General features: G+C 45.0%; 1 protein-coding gene and 1 pseudogene across 4 annotated transcripts; both read left to right on the top strand.

Moving 5' to 3' along the window:
* Nucleotides 1–778: 778 nt before the first annotated feature.
* Nucleotides 779–2,103, top strand: LOC119701965 (annotated as a pseudogene).
* Nucleotides 2,104–3,785: 1,682 nt separating this feature from the next.
* LOC119701989 (cell division cycle-associated protein 4-like) lies at nt 3,786–11,509 on the top strand. Of its 4 annotated transcripts, XM_038139326.1 has the most exons (5): nt 3,800–3,939; nt 4,584–4,756; nt 7,133–7,213; nt 9,093–9,369; nt 9,534–11,509. In XM_038139326.1, exons 4-5 carry the CDS (start codon nt 9,367–9,369, stop codon nt 10,287–10,289), a joined length of 759 nt encoding a protein of 252 aa, XP_037995254.1. In that variant the 5' UTR covers nt 3,800–3,939; nt 4,584–4,756; nt 7,133–7,213; nt 9,093–9,366; the 3' UTR covers nt 10,290–11,509. The 4 variants fall into 4 exon arrangements, with proteins under 4 accessions (XP_037995253.1, XP_037995254.1, XP_037995252.1 ...); XM_038139324.1 differs by lacking the exon at nt 9,093–9,369; XM_038139328.1 differs by lacking the exon at nt 4,584–4,756 and having other exon boundaries at nt 3,865–3,939.
* Nucleotides 11,510–12,815: the final 1,306 nt, after the last annotated feature.

The raw sequence follows: 12,815 nt of genomic DNA, 5'->3' as shown, positions 1-12,815 counted from the left end.
AAACAAAAATGTCGAGGTCCTCTCACTGTAGCTACACAGAAAAAAAAAAAAGAAAAAAGGATAAGGAGAGGGGAATTAAGTACCTTACTCTTTAGAGACGATGCTATCACTAGAAAGAGCAATGCAAATGAATTCTCCGAGCAGTGATCCTTCAGGAAACAGCCCCCACACTGCCTCGAGAGGGGCCTCCACGGAGGCTCAAAGGTTCTTGCAGGATTTGTTGTGGGAATACCGATTTGAATTCCTGCTGAGCAGGGGCTGCCGGGGGCAGTGGGAGGAGGGTCAGGCCCTGCTGTCGCCCGGGGTGGGAGGCGGTGGCCTGCGGGAGCAGCCGAGGCGGCAGAGCCTGGATCTATCTGCTCCAAGAGGATGCTGAGTGTCTGGAGTGATGGCTCCTGGAGTGACTAAGGCATCATCGTGACAAACCAGACACTGCTTTAGGACGCACTGTGCCGAAGGGGAATGTACTTTTTCCAGATATTTTTCACACTGACCATCTTTTGTTTCACAAGCAATTTAGAGGTTACCAGGATTACATCTTGGCTGACTGCAGATTGAGGATGACACTGTTTACTTATAAAAATGTTAGAAATTAATCGTCTAGGGTTAAGTTTAATAATTGTAACTTGCTGACAGTTTAGTATGAGTGGGTCCTGCTCAAATCTTGATGTCAAAGAACTTTAAGTGAACTTTGTCAGCACGGAGAGCTAAGCAGGGGAGTAAACAGAGAAAGACTGAGTATCTTCACATAAGATCTGAGATCCTGAAGGGCTGCAGGATGGAAGGTAAGAACAATTGATGGTCTGCCCACATGGACATGGAGAAAGAATTCCATGAGGTGTTAGAAGATTCCAAACCATAAACCACCACTGGGCACAGGAAGATCAGGTGCACAGAGTGCGGGGATATAAAGGCCCAGGGATTTCTTTGTTTGGTATCCCTCTCTAGAGGCACCACCCCAAGCTGAAAGAAACCAACTCTGGCTCTGAACCTAAGGTCCAGACTCTTCCTTAACATTGCTAAACTTTGGAGGTGACACAATTCCCAGCTGAGTACCTGGACAAAGTCTTTGCACTATGGGGACAGCAGGAAATCTGGCGTACAAAGGTGTTTGAGGTTTTTGCTGGGGTGGCTGATATGGAGTACTCAGCTCTGAAAGCAGAAGCTCCTTGAAGCTTAAGGGACACCAGATAGCAGTGTGGGAGCTGTGGGTTGTGTATGATGAGTCAGGAGAGTTTTAACAGACAGCACAAGCTGAAGAGCATGTCAGGCTCTTCATGCATCTGGAGGACTGGGACAGGGAGAAGGAGAAGGATAACTTGGATTATTTTGTGTGATGTGTTGAGCCTTGACTGAGGCTGCATTCTGACATCTGAGAACATGGTGTGATTCTGGGCTTGTAGCTGATTGTGGTAAAGACCTAGAAATATAGTTTCACCGTAATCTACTGACAGCTGTGAATGCCTGTTATGAAGCAGACACAGTCATCATCTGTCCTGGTCACTGTGTTCTAGGGGGCATGTTCTGCAGTGCTGGTTCACTTAACTCAAAGGCTGTGCCTTTTGTGTTGTGGTAAAATAAACAAGACATCTTTCTTGACTGTACAGAATCCAATATAAGGACCTCCAGGTTGAAGTGAGCGCCACATGAAGTTGTGAAGGGGGTTTTAAATATCCATCACGGGAAAACCACCCTGGAGAATTGTGTGTTACAACATGAAACCAGAGGCATAACAGTGCAGATATCAGCCAAGGTATTAAAGAAAAACTCAGATCTGTGTGATGCCAAGGGTGCTGATGTAGAAATATATCTGGGTAGTGCATGCACTCTATTCAGCAATGCTACAAGAAGGGAATACTTATAGACAACTTCTTAGATGAGTATTATGACATTCCCAAGGTAACCATGGTCAATAATGTGATCCATAATATTAAAGGATATAGTGTGGTCCTGGTCAGATCAGTTATGGTCTGTGACATAAAGGATGCTTCACACAGCCAGAACAAAAGGGAACACAGCCCACCCAGTTGGGGGATGGCCAACCTGTGTAGAGGCTTCAGGCATGAACAATTACCTGAATGCACAGCTTCAGGAGAGAGCTGACATTTCTGAGCAAGCTGAAAGCAGCTATGAAATTGCAAATAAACAAAGAAGAGCCAGATGAACTGACAAGAGATGTGGGAGTCTTGTCCCAAAAGCAGATCGTTTTGCTATGGAAATGTTATTTCCTCCTGCTTTACTGTATGACGCTACAGTTTTGCCGTTTCCCAGCCTTTCCTACAGAACCTCAGCGGCAAGCCTTGCCGATCCTTCAGCTCCGGCTGCCTAGCCCACCCTTTCTCCAGCTCCTTCCCCTCCCCGTCCCGCCGCGCCCGGGGGCGGGAGGCAGCAGCTGCAGCCTCGGCGGCGCTCCGGCAGCCCGGGCCAGCCGCCCCTCCTTCCCCCGGGCTGCTCCGGAGCAGCCGGCACGTAGCTGCTCGGCCGGGAGAGCGACCGACAGACGCTGGGGCGCCCTAAGTGGTTGCAGATGTGCTGGGGTCACAGCGGCGAGCAAGGTTTGGGGAGGGGGTTTCGCTCAGCAGGGCGGCAGCAGCTTTAGGATAGACTCAGGCTGGAAAAGACTTCTGAGATCGAGTCCTGTCAGACAGGACCTTGTCAGCTAGACCATGGCACGAAGTGCCACGTCCAGTCTTCCTGCAGCACCTCCAGGGATGGTGACTCCTCCTCCCTGGGCAGCCCATTCCTGTGCCTAGTGACCTTTTCTGTGAGGAAATTCTTCCTGATGTCCAGCTGTCCCTACAGCACAGGATAAGGCTATGTTCTCTCCTGCCCTGTCACTCGTTCCCTGGGAGCAGAGCCCAATCCCCACCTGGCTGCACCCCCCTCTCAGAAAATTGTAGAGTGATAAAGTACCCCTAGCCTCATCTTCTCCAGGCTAAACACCCATAAACTGCCTAAGCTGTTTCTGAGCTTGTGCTCCAGACCCTTCACCAGCTCTGGGGCCTTCTCTGGACACACTCCAGCCACCTTAATAGTCTTCCCGAACTGAGGGGCCCAGAACTGGGCACAGCACTCGGGGACGATCACTTCCCTGGTCCTGCTGGCCACAGTATTCCTGATAGAGGCCAGAATGCCCCCGGCCTTCTCGCCCACCTGGGCACTCCCTGCTGCTGACTCGTGCCCAGACAGCCGCTCCCCGCGGGGTGTGAGGCATCGCCCCCGCCCCCAGCACGCGGGCTCCTGGCTCTGACTGCGAGACCCGGGGCTGGGCGGCCGGGCCCGAACAGGAAATGCCACAGGCCTTGCTAATGGAGTGCTGAGGCCTCCTGTCACCCCGCGGGGCGCAGCTCCAGGGCTCCCCGGCCCTGAGGGAAGTGGCGCCTGACGGCGGAGAGAGCCCGGACCGGGGCGGCCAACGCTCCCTCTCCCCTCCCCCGCCAGGGCTCCCCGCGGGCTGCAGCACGGCCAAGTCTGAACCTGCTCCCGCCGGAGCCCGTGGCCGGGAGCCCAGACGCACCGCGGGGCCTTGGCTGCGATTTGAAATCGGGGCGGCCCCGCCTCGCCCCCGCCCCCGCCTCCCTCAGCCTCTCACGGCCGAGGGGAAGGGCCCGGTTACCGTGGCAACCCCACCGCCTTCGGGGGCGGAGCCCGGGGGCGGGACAGGCGGGCGTTGAAGCCAATCGCAGCGGCGAATGGCGCCTGCAGCGCCTGGCGGCAGCCAAAAGGAGCCGCCTCCACTCCCCGGTGGGCGCGGTCTCCGGGGAAGGCCCGCCCCCGGCGGACGCGGGTCCCTTTGTGGGGTTTGACAATAAGATGGCGGGCGGGGGGAGGCGGGGCCGGCTGGCCCCGCCCGTCCCTCAGGCGCGGCGCGGGCGGTGAGGCGGGAGCCGAGCGGGAGTTCCTGCGCGGGCGTGCGCCGGCGACAGTAGTGGCGAGGCGGTGAGTACAGTGGGCTGGGTCGGGCTGGGCTGGGTCGGATCCGCGGGAAGCCGGTCCCTGCGGAATCCGTGGAAGGGACGGGATCGATTCAAAATGGCGGCGAGAGCGCGGGCGATGAGTAACCGCCGGGAGCGCTGAGGGGGCCGGCGCGGCGGGACAGGGGGCCCGTTCCGCACTTCTCCGCTCGGTTCCTTCCGCGGCCGCGCTCCCTCATCGTCCGCGCCTCTCCCGGGCACTCCGCTGCCCTCCCACTGCCGGGGAGCTCCCCCTCGCTCCCCGCCCCGGTCCCGCCTCTCCCCCCGGCTCTGCCGGCTCCCCCTGCTCAGCGCTCCCGGCCCCCACCTGCGTTTCCACGAGCTCCTGCCCCATCTGCTCAGCCTGCCCTTCCCCGGGTGCTGGAACCCCTTCCCAAATCTCTCGAGTGCCGGGGAGGTGCCTGGCAGCCCCCAATGCCCCGGGGGTGGGTAGACCCCAGTGCTTCTTAGGGGCCTTTGTTCCAGTCTGAATAGCGATGCTTCTGGCCTTACCGTCCCTCTGCTGCGTCTGCATCCCACCTTACACCTCGACACCACCATATGGGCACACGTGCATGGCTAAAGAGGAGGAGTAGCTCTCTTTCCGTCTTTTTCTCCATTGTTACACAGAGCTTTGGTTTCTTCCCACGGTTCTTAGAAAAGCCAGTGTTGAGTGGAGAGGATTAGAGTGGTAGAGGGGAGATACGGCCCCTTCTTGCCTTCCCGTGCTAACCATCATCACTGTACTTACGGCCGTACAAAAAGCAGCACTGTGCTTCACTGAACCTCCAGCACTGGCCTAGGTACGTCTTGTCTGCTTTCTCCTAAAGATAAGCGCCGCTGAAATTCCCTATCTTCTCTGTTACCCCAGTTAGTGGGAAGCAGCTTTTTTCCCTTAAGTACACTGTCTGTTTGGCAGTGTATCACTGTATGAGTCAATTTGAATTGAGTGTGAACCTGGAATGTCTTAAGTTGATGCTCTAATAAAAATTAGATCAAATTTCAAGCACCTTTTTTGTAAAGCAGACTGGGAATTTGTTGATCCTAAAAGCAAAACTTGTAATGAATGTGCTATTACATAATGCTGTGCTATTATTTATAAAAAGGAGCAAAACAACAAAACCCACAAAACTCCTTTTCCCTCAGTGCACTACGCTGCAGTTAGCTGTTGTCTCCTTGACAACTTTTTTTTTTGCATGGCTGTTTCAAACAACAGTTTAGTTGAATACACAAAGTTTGGGCTCATGATATTGGAGTAGCAGAGGAAGAAAGGAGATGATGTAGCTCGTCCAGGTGCTGCCTCTTGGACAGAGAAAGGTGCTGCTTGAAATTACCAGGGGATTTTGAACACCTTGACTCGGAAGCAGCAGCAGTCTTGCTCTGATGTACCAAAAGGTGTTACACAATGGCTAATGCCTTATACTAACAGAGGTCCACGTGGTTTGGTTATTAACCTAGGGAAGAACCTGGAATCACATGCAGCAGGTTTTACACATTATTATATTGCATGGGAAAACTTTCCCTCTTTAGTATGTAACTAGATTACAGACTGGCCTGTTCTGCCAGCATCCCCTGTCATTTAGTTTGTGGATGTGATAATGGCTCTTTCACCAACAGCAACGGTCCCCTCCTGTGTTGTCCACTATCTTGGGAGGCAAACAGCCACAGCGTCTCTCTCTAAAATTGTCAGCTATATCAGAAAGCCTCAGAAAATATTTCAATTTGTTTTTTCTCATGACTGCACCATCTTTACCTTTAGTTCTTGACAGGGGGTGGGGCGGTGTTTGGCGTTGGATGGTTTTTTATGCCTTTTTCACCTACCCTCCAATAAAGTAGAAATTTTGGGATTCAAATAGTTACCAGACACAGGCTCTCAAAGAGATCACTTTTCATTTAAAGAATGTGTTCAAAGTGTACCTGGGGAGCAAAAACTTCTGAACTTTTATAGTGTCATAAAGTGTTTGCCAGAAATAAGAAATAGTTCATTGCCTTGATAGGGTGTCTGACTGAAGTTGTAGTTCAGATGCCTTAAGACACTGTTTCTAAACTTGCTGTGAGCTCAGTCCACAAAAAAAAAAAAAAAAAAAGAGACTATGAGTTGTTTGAAATGCAGTTTCCATGACATAACATAATTTAGTTTGAATATCTGGGATCAAGTCAAAAGTTTTTGGCTTGAGAATGTTAAAGGTGGGGGTTTTTTCCATTGTGGTATTTTAACGAGTATGCAGCTTCTTGAGGAAAGACATAATTTCTGCTCTCCCACCCCCAAGTCCTTTGTCATCCATCTTCTACCCCCTCCATTTGAGAGCAAGCAATCTTGAAAAATTGTTTATTACTACACAGAACAGAAAATAAGAGCAGATGTCCATGTGCATCCTCTTCATTTGTTTCTTTTCCAGGTATGCGCTTCAGTTGCAGACACAGAACTGTCTTGCACTGCACAGACATGTCTAGAAAAGTATCTGAATTGTTTCCATAGTTTATTATAAAAGTTTCTGTAGCCTGTTGTAACAGCATTCTTTTTCATTTCAGTAGTTAAGAGAATTGTTGCATGTGATGGGAAGTTGTATTTGAGATATCAAATCTTATTATGCTTTAAATGGGTTTTAAAAACTCAGCCTTTATTGTTAAAGCAGTTTAATTACTGTCAATACTTTCATTATTGTCATCTTGCTAAGTAAATCTTAGTCATAAAGTTTCTATGCTGGTAGAGGGAAATTCTCTCATGTTTTGCTATGGTACAGTTTTATGTTTGTGCCCCCTCATTTTCTCCAGATGCTACAGAGATATATATGGGTTTGAACAACAAAGGTGAAAACTTTAGTTTTATAATGAAAGTAAGGAAGACTTGCTTTCATTACCTTTTGTTTGTGTACACTTTAATGCTCATAAGAAAAATTTTTGTTTGCTCTTCAAGTGGCATAAGGGAAAGGCTGGTCCAAAGGTCAGGGCAATAGCCTAGGAGTTGGAATGAAACGGGCATTTTCCTCCTGCTGCAGATTTTGGGGGTATTGTTGGCCAAATCACATTTGTGCTCGAATTGTGCATTGGGTTTAATCATACTATTCATGTTTGTGGGAATGATGCTCACATCATAGAGGATACAAATACTGAAGGAAAACTACTTTGTTCTGCATCTCCTGTCCCTGCCTGACATCCTACTTCCCTGTGCTTGGCAGGTGGTGCTGTCACTTTTACTGCATGGACTCTTGCTCAGTAGCATGGGAGAAGAGGAAGAACTGCATCAAACACAATTCCTGGTACGTCACTTTTTGCTTCCTAAAAGAAACCCTAACCTGGTACTCTGTGCAGTCACGAGAACAGGATGGCAAATTACTGGCTTTATGATGTAAGATACTAATTGAAAGCAAATTTAGGAAAAAATCCAGTGAACGCTGTGAAAGGTTTACCTTTAAGAATAGATAAATGTTTTTCCTCTGCTTCTAGCTGCCCAAGTGTGTGTGATGTATTGAGGTTTTCAAGTTTTCTCCTGTGTTCTGTTCTGTTGGTGTGCCTTAGAAGGCATATAAATGCCAAATTATAGATGTATGAAACCAGTTTAACATTCAATTGAAGTTTTAATTACTCCTCACAAGAGTGTAAGTTGAAATAAAAGAAGCTTCAAACTCTGCACAGTGTTTAATGTTTGATGATGTAATCATACATGATTTGTAAACAGTCCCAATAGATGTTTCTAGAGGTTGTTTCACATGGGGGAGGAAGGGTATGTTCAGAAATTACTGTACATAGAAGTGTAGGAAAATGAAATAGGATATCCTGTAATAGGAAGTTTGCAGGAATGTCTAAAAATCTGGAAAAGGAACTATCGAGCAACAACAATGTCAAATATTTATTAGGAGTAATGGAAATACGTTCGGTTTCAGGATAAAATTTTAGAAGAAACATCCAAAGTATTTAATACATAGCTAATCCATGGATAGCTTTTAAGAAGTTATGAAAAATGACTACAAGACCAGGTTTATTCTATATTGTAGTGTCTGCACATTATGATTTCTAAAGAGTTTTATATCTTCAGCAGAAAGAAATCTTTTAAGAGTTGGCAAATCCCAATGAAGGTTATTTCATGGATATATACAGCAATGTTATGAGTGTTGTTCAGAGTCAGACCAAGTGTTTATCTAGCTACTATGCTATCCCCAGGTTTTCACAGTAGATAAGCATGTAATGTATTTTGAAAGGAACAGTGTTGTTGCCCTTCAGTGGATTTTTAGTGTCTCTGAAAAAGCTCAGAGAGAATTCCTTGAAAATATGTGGAATGTACCATAGCAATCAGAAAAGCAAGGCAGAGTCTAGAGCTTATCTAGGAAAATGGGAGGTTATATAGAAAGACACTGCAATAGTATTTTGGTTTTATCAGCTTGTAGTTGAAAAACTGTTTTGTTTGGATCACTACCTTGAAAAAAAGCCCCCAGATAGCTGGCAAACAGGAATTCTAAGGACAGAAGACTTAGAAGGAAAGTAAGGAAGAAGCATAAATGTAAAGGTCAGGTATCAGCTTTCATTTGCAGCCCATTTTTTATAAGACCTAAAGAAGTGATATATACTGCATTAAAAAAAAAAAAAAGTTACTTTGTATTCCAATGGACCAGCTGCAATATTTGCATGGGACACTGTTGTCAAAATTAGTGCAGTTCAGAAGAAGAGCTGAGGCTGATACTTGAGAGGTACCCCTTGTAGAATTCAGCCAGTTTTTAGGTGTGAATACTGAAAAGCCTGCATGCACCCTGTGTATTTTTAGCTGGTGAACCTAAGCTACGAATACAGGAATTTTCCTGTCTTACAGTCAACTGGGAAAGGAGTACAGAAGCCCATACAGAGGATGACTGTGACCATCCTTACTGGACTTGCCCAGTTCTTACTGGAATTACTCAGTTCACTTACTCACCTAAGGAAGGGAACCGGAAGGACTGCTTTGGGCACCTCTGCTGAATGTCTCAAGTTACATGGAACAAATCTAGATATACTCTCTTTGTAGCCAAATAAGCTAATCTTTTCACATATGCTGCCCATGGGTTTTTTTTGTTTTTTCAAGTTACTCTGTTAGGCATATTAATGTTCTGGAGGGGTCAAATCTTTTAAAGATGGTGTGCTAGGTTGTATTTTTATTTCCAAAATCAGAGGTTAAGCATGCCAGTAGAAACTCAGGAGGAGCGAGGAGAAACTGCCTCTGCAGTAGGGGAATTGCAGCCGGTGAGATGTTTGCTTCTGTGCGAGGCAGCGGCTCCTGACTTGCATCAAGTGCGGAGCTCAGTGGGAGCCAGGAGCTGGGAGCCCCTGCCTCTCTCCGATGCCATGCCTTGTGGACCTGCTCACCCTGGTTCCCGAATGTCGCCTTTGGGACCCGGTCCACATGTTCCTGACCCCTGTTGTACCACACTGGCCATTCTAGAACATGGTATGACAATTCTGATGTTTCTATCTTTAAAGAATTTGCTTTTTAATAAAAGATTAAAGTTTGCTGTTCTGCTTTTTAGTACCTTTTTTTTTCTCCTCCCTCTTGAGCTGTTTATGTTGTACATGATTTTTTTTTTTTTAAATTTGTTTTGTTTTTTTCAACAGGACACAATGTTTATGCGAGGATTAAAGAGAAAATGTTTTGATGGTGAAGAAGATATTGAAGGCACTCTGGCTGGCATTAAGGCTATTCCTTCCTATAATCTCCAGCGGCAGTCACTTCTAGATATGTCCTTGGTTAAACTTCAGCTGTGTCACATGCTGGTGGAACCCAACCTTTGTCGTTCGGTACTTATCGCCAACACGGTACGGCAGATCCAAGAGGAAATGACTCAAGACGGGACTTGGCAGATGATAAATACACAGAGCACAGGGCAGGCATCCCTGGACCGTCTTGTTTCAACAGATATCCTCTGTCGTTCATCTAGGGATCAAGCTGAGGGAAAGCATGGTCCAGCCTATGGTACTTTCAATAAAGACTTTGAGAGTGACCAGGCACAAGATAGTTCAGAAACTATGTCAACAGCCTCTGCAGTGCAAGCACCAAGAAACCTGCAGAGCAACGTGTGGGAAATGGAGAGTCCACAAGAAAATAAAGGAAACTTTCAAAAATCTTTAGATCAAATATTTGAGACACTGGAGAATAAAAGTCCTAATACTGTCGAAGATCTGTTTTCAGAAGTTGACAATTCTTATTATGATCTTGATACTATGTTAACTGGCATGATGAGCAACACAAAAATGGGACACTGTGATAGCCTTGAAACATTTTCTTCTCCAGCAAATACAGCTTCTAACTCTAACTGTAAATCTGATCTTAATGACCTTGATCATATTGTGGAAATCCTTGTTGAATCCTGAACCTCCTTGTGTGGAGGTAAAGATCTGTTAATGGGAAGAAAAGACTCAGGAAAGCAATTTCCACAGTTTGTTTGATCAAATCTGCACGAGTATTTTACAAATATCTATATATTACATAGATACATATATTAAGAAGCACTTCATATTGCGAAATAGTGTTAACTCTTAAAGTTAACCTGCAACTTGTAGTGTAATAATCTGATTTATTGTCCACTGAACTGTAAGTACATATGGTAAATGTTTCTACATCAGGGGTCCAAGGCTCTTGAAATTGGCTTCCTTTTACCAACTTGTTTTAGCCTTTGATGGAGGATATCCTCAGGGAGAGGGATTCTCTTATCTTCTTACACTTCTCCCATAAAAATGGTAATAAACAGAGAGAGAAGTTGGATAACTGGTTTCCTGTTACCCTCCAGTTTCCACTTTGTTACACCACAAAACTCCTATCATACCTGCTGCTTCTAAGTCCCTACATGGCTCTTAAAGAGCAGTATGCAATACTTCTTGTAATCCTTAGTAGCTTCTTCTGGGTTTTGCTACAATTTTTACTTCAAAAATAGTTTTAAAGTGTTTATTGGTGTTTAGATTTTTCCAGGTATTTTCCTAAAATATATTTTTTACTACAGATGTTATGTCAGCTGCTAACTTAGTAACTTTTGATCATATCTGCAGTTGATGTATTTTTTGCAAGATTTTCAAAAAGGGATGTTTTTTACCATGAGCTACCCAATGTAGTTCAGTAAAGTGTATGTAAATGTAAATATACAATTTTATACTTTGCATTAAAATGTAAGAGCTGTTTTCATGATTCTGTTTTATAGAGTAGTACTTTACTAAATTGAGAATTGTACATTTATGCTTTTCATACCCCACATATTTGAGTATCATTATAGGAAGATCTTTGATCTAGCTAGACACAATTACATTTAATTCATTTCAGACCATACTTTTTTGTTAACTACAAACCTAAATGATGCAGGTTTTTATTTATGTGTATTTATATGTAAATGTCATCAAGTGAATTGTTTATCATTGAAGTCTGCCATCAAATATTTGTTTATATGGGATAACTATCTTGCACTAATTACTACAAAAAGTGTTATTAGCGGCCTTTAAGTCTCACTGGTTGGTATGTCATGATGTCTTGTCATAATTAATATGCTCCACTCTTACCAAGGGTTTCCTCTTGGCTTTTTTTAATAACAAAAAATGTAATACAACATTGAATGGTGGTCTTTTCTTCCAGCACATTCGGTTTAGAGTGTATATAACTAATCTTCTTAGGAGACTTTTTTGGGGGAAAGGGGTAATTTGAGTATAGCCTATGATTTCATTCTAAAATAACCAATGTTTCCCATCAGAAGCTGCTACTGGGGAAAAGCCCCAAGCTAGCAGGGTGTAGGGAAGGGGGAAAATATGGATTGGTTTCTAGAATATGTTGGCCATGGCTGTGCCAGGGGAAGACATCTGTCAGTAGCATGGTTGTTTCTGTAGAGCTGAGCCAAGCCAGTTGCTGAAGAAGAAAAGTCCCTCTGCCTTCCCGTGAGGGACCTTACCTACAATGCAGATTCTCAAACCTGGGAGGGGACTGGAGATGGGGGTGCCAAAGGGATGTTAAGGACATTTGAGTATCACTTCAAGAATAAAGAGACCACTGAGCTTATATGCTCTAGAATCATCTGCTTTGAGGAAAGATATCATCTAGCTAAATTTTCCAAACTCAACAGTTGAATGTGTATTGGCTCCATCTTCTGAAACCATGCACTTGGTGCGAGTCTTCAGTGAACTAGAAGATGTTTCCTTGTATTAAATTTGGCATAAGATAACTTGTAGTTGCTGTAGTTTAGCTTTGCTTTCTCAGTTAAACTTTGATAATAGCTTCTTGTTAAAGGAAGAAATAGCATATAGGCACTTGCAAGTTCAGTCCATAGGATACAGCTGGACCACAGAGAAGCCCATGCTACCTGTCTTAATTGAGAGATCACTCATAGGTATTGCAGCAATAAATGCTGATTCAGGAGGATCCAAATAGAGATAAAAACTATTTCACAGTGAAATAAAACTGGCTTATCTGGTAGTGTTTGTTGAGTATCAGAAATGGTTTCAAAAATTATAAATCTGCAGGTAATTTTTCTTGATGCTTTTCTGTGTGTGAACCACGGAACTGGAGAGCAGATGCCTTAGGGTAAACCCCAGAACCAGGCAGTTTCAGTTTTATAAAGGGAACATCAGCATTGACTGGAATAACTAAGTATCTTCTGTTACTCTGGGAAACTTTTCCAAAACTGCTCTGAACTGTGTTGAAAACCCACAGGTTTGAGCAATTGTGTATGTTCCCCTCTGGGCTCACACCCTCCATTTTCATTAAAAGAGCAATTTCATGTTAAGATATTTTAAAAATGCTCTTCCCCACCTCCTTAGTGTGCATCAGTCTACATGTTACAGAGAGAAATCAGTATAACTTGTTAATAACTGTTAAACTGTGTATATCAAATGTACCTGTGTGTATTTATAATTATTACTGTA

This window comes from Motacilla alba, chromosome 5 (genome assembly GCF_015832195.1).
Source record: "Motacilla alba alba isolate MOTALB_02 chromosome 5, Motacilla_alba_V1.0_pri, whole genome shotgun sequence".
Lineage (NCBI taxonomy): Eukaryota > Metazoa > Chordata > Aves > Passeriformes > Motacillidae > Motacilla > Motacilla alba.
Note: the sequence above shows the minus strand (reverse complement) of the source record. Positions and strands in the feature narration are given on the sequence as shown.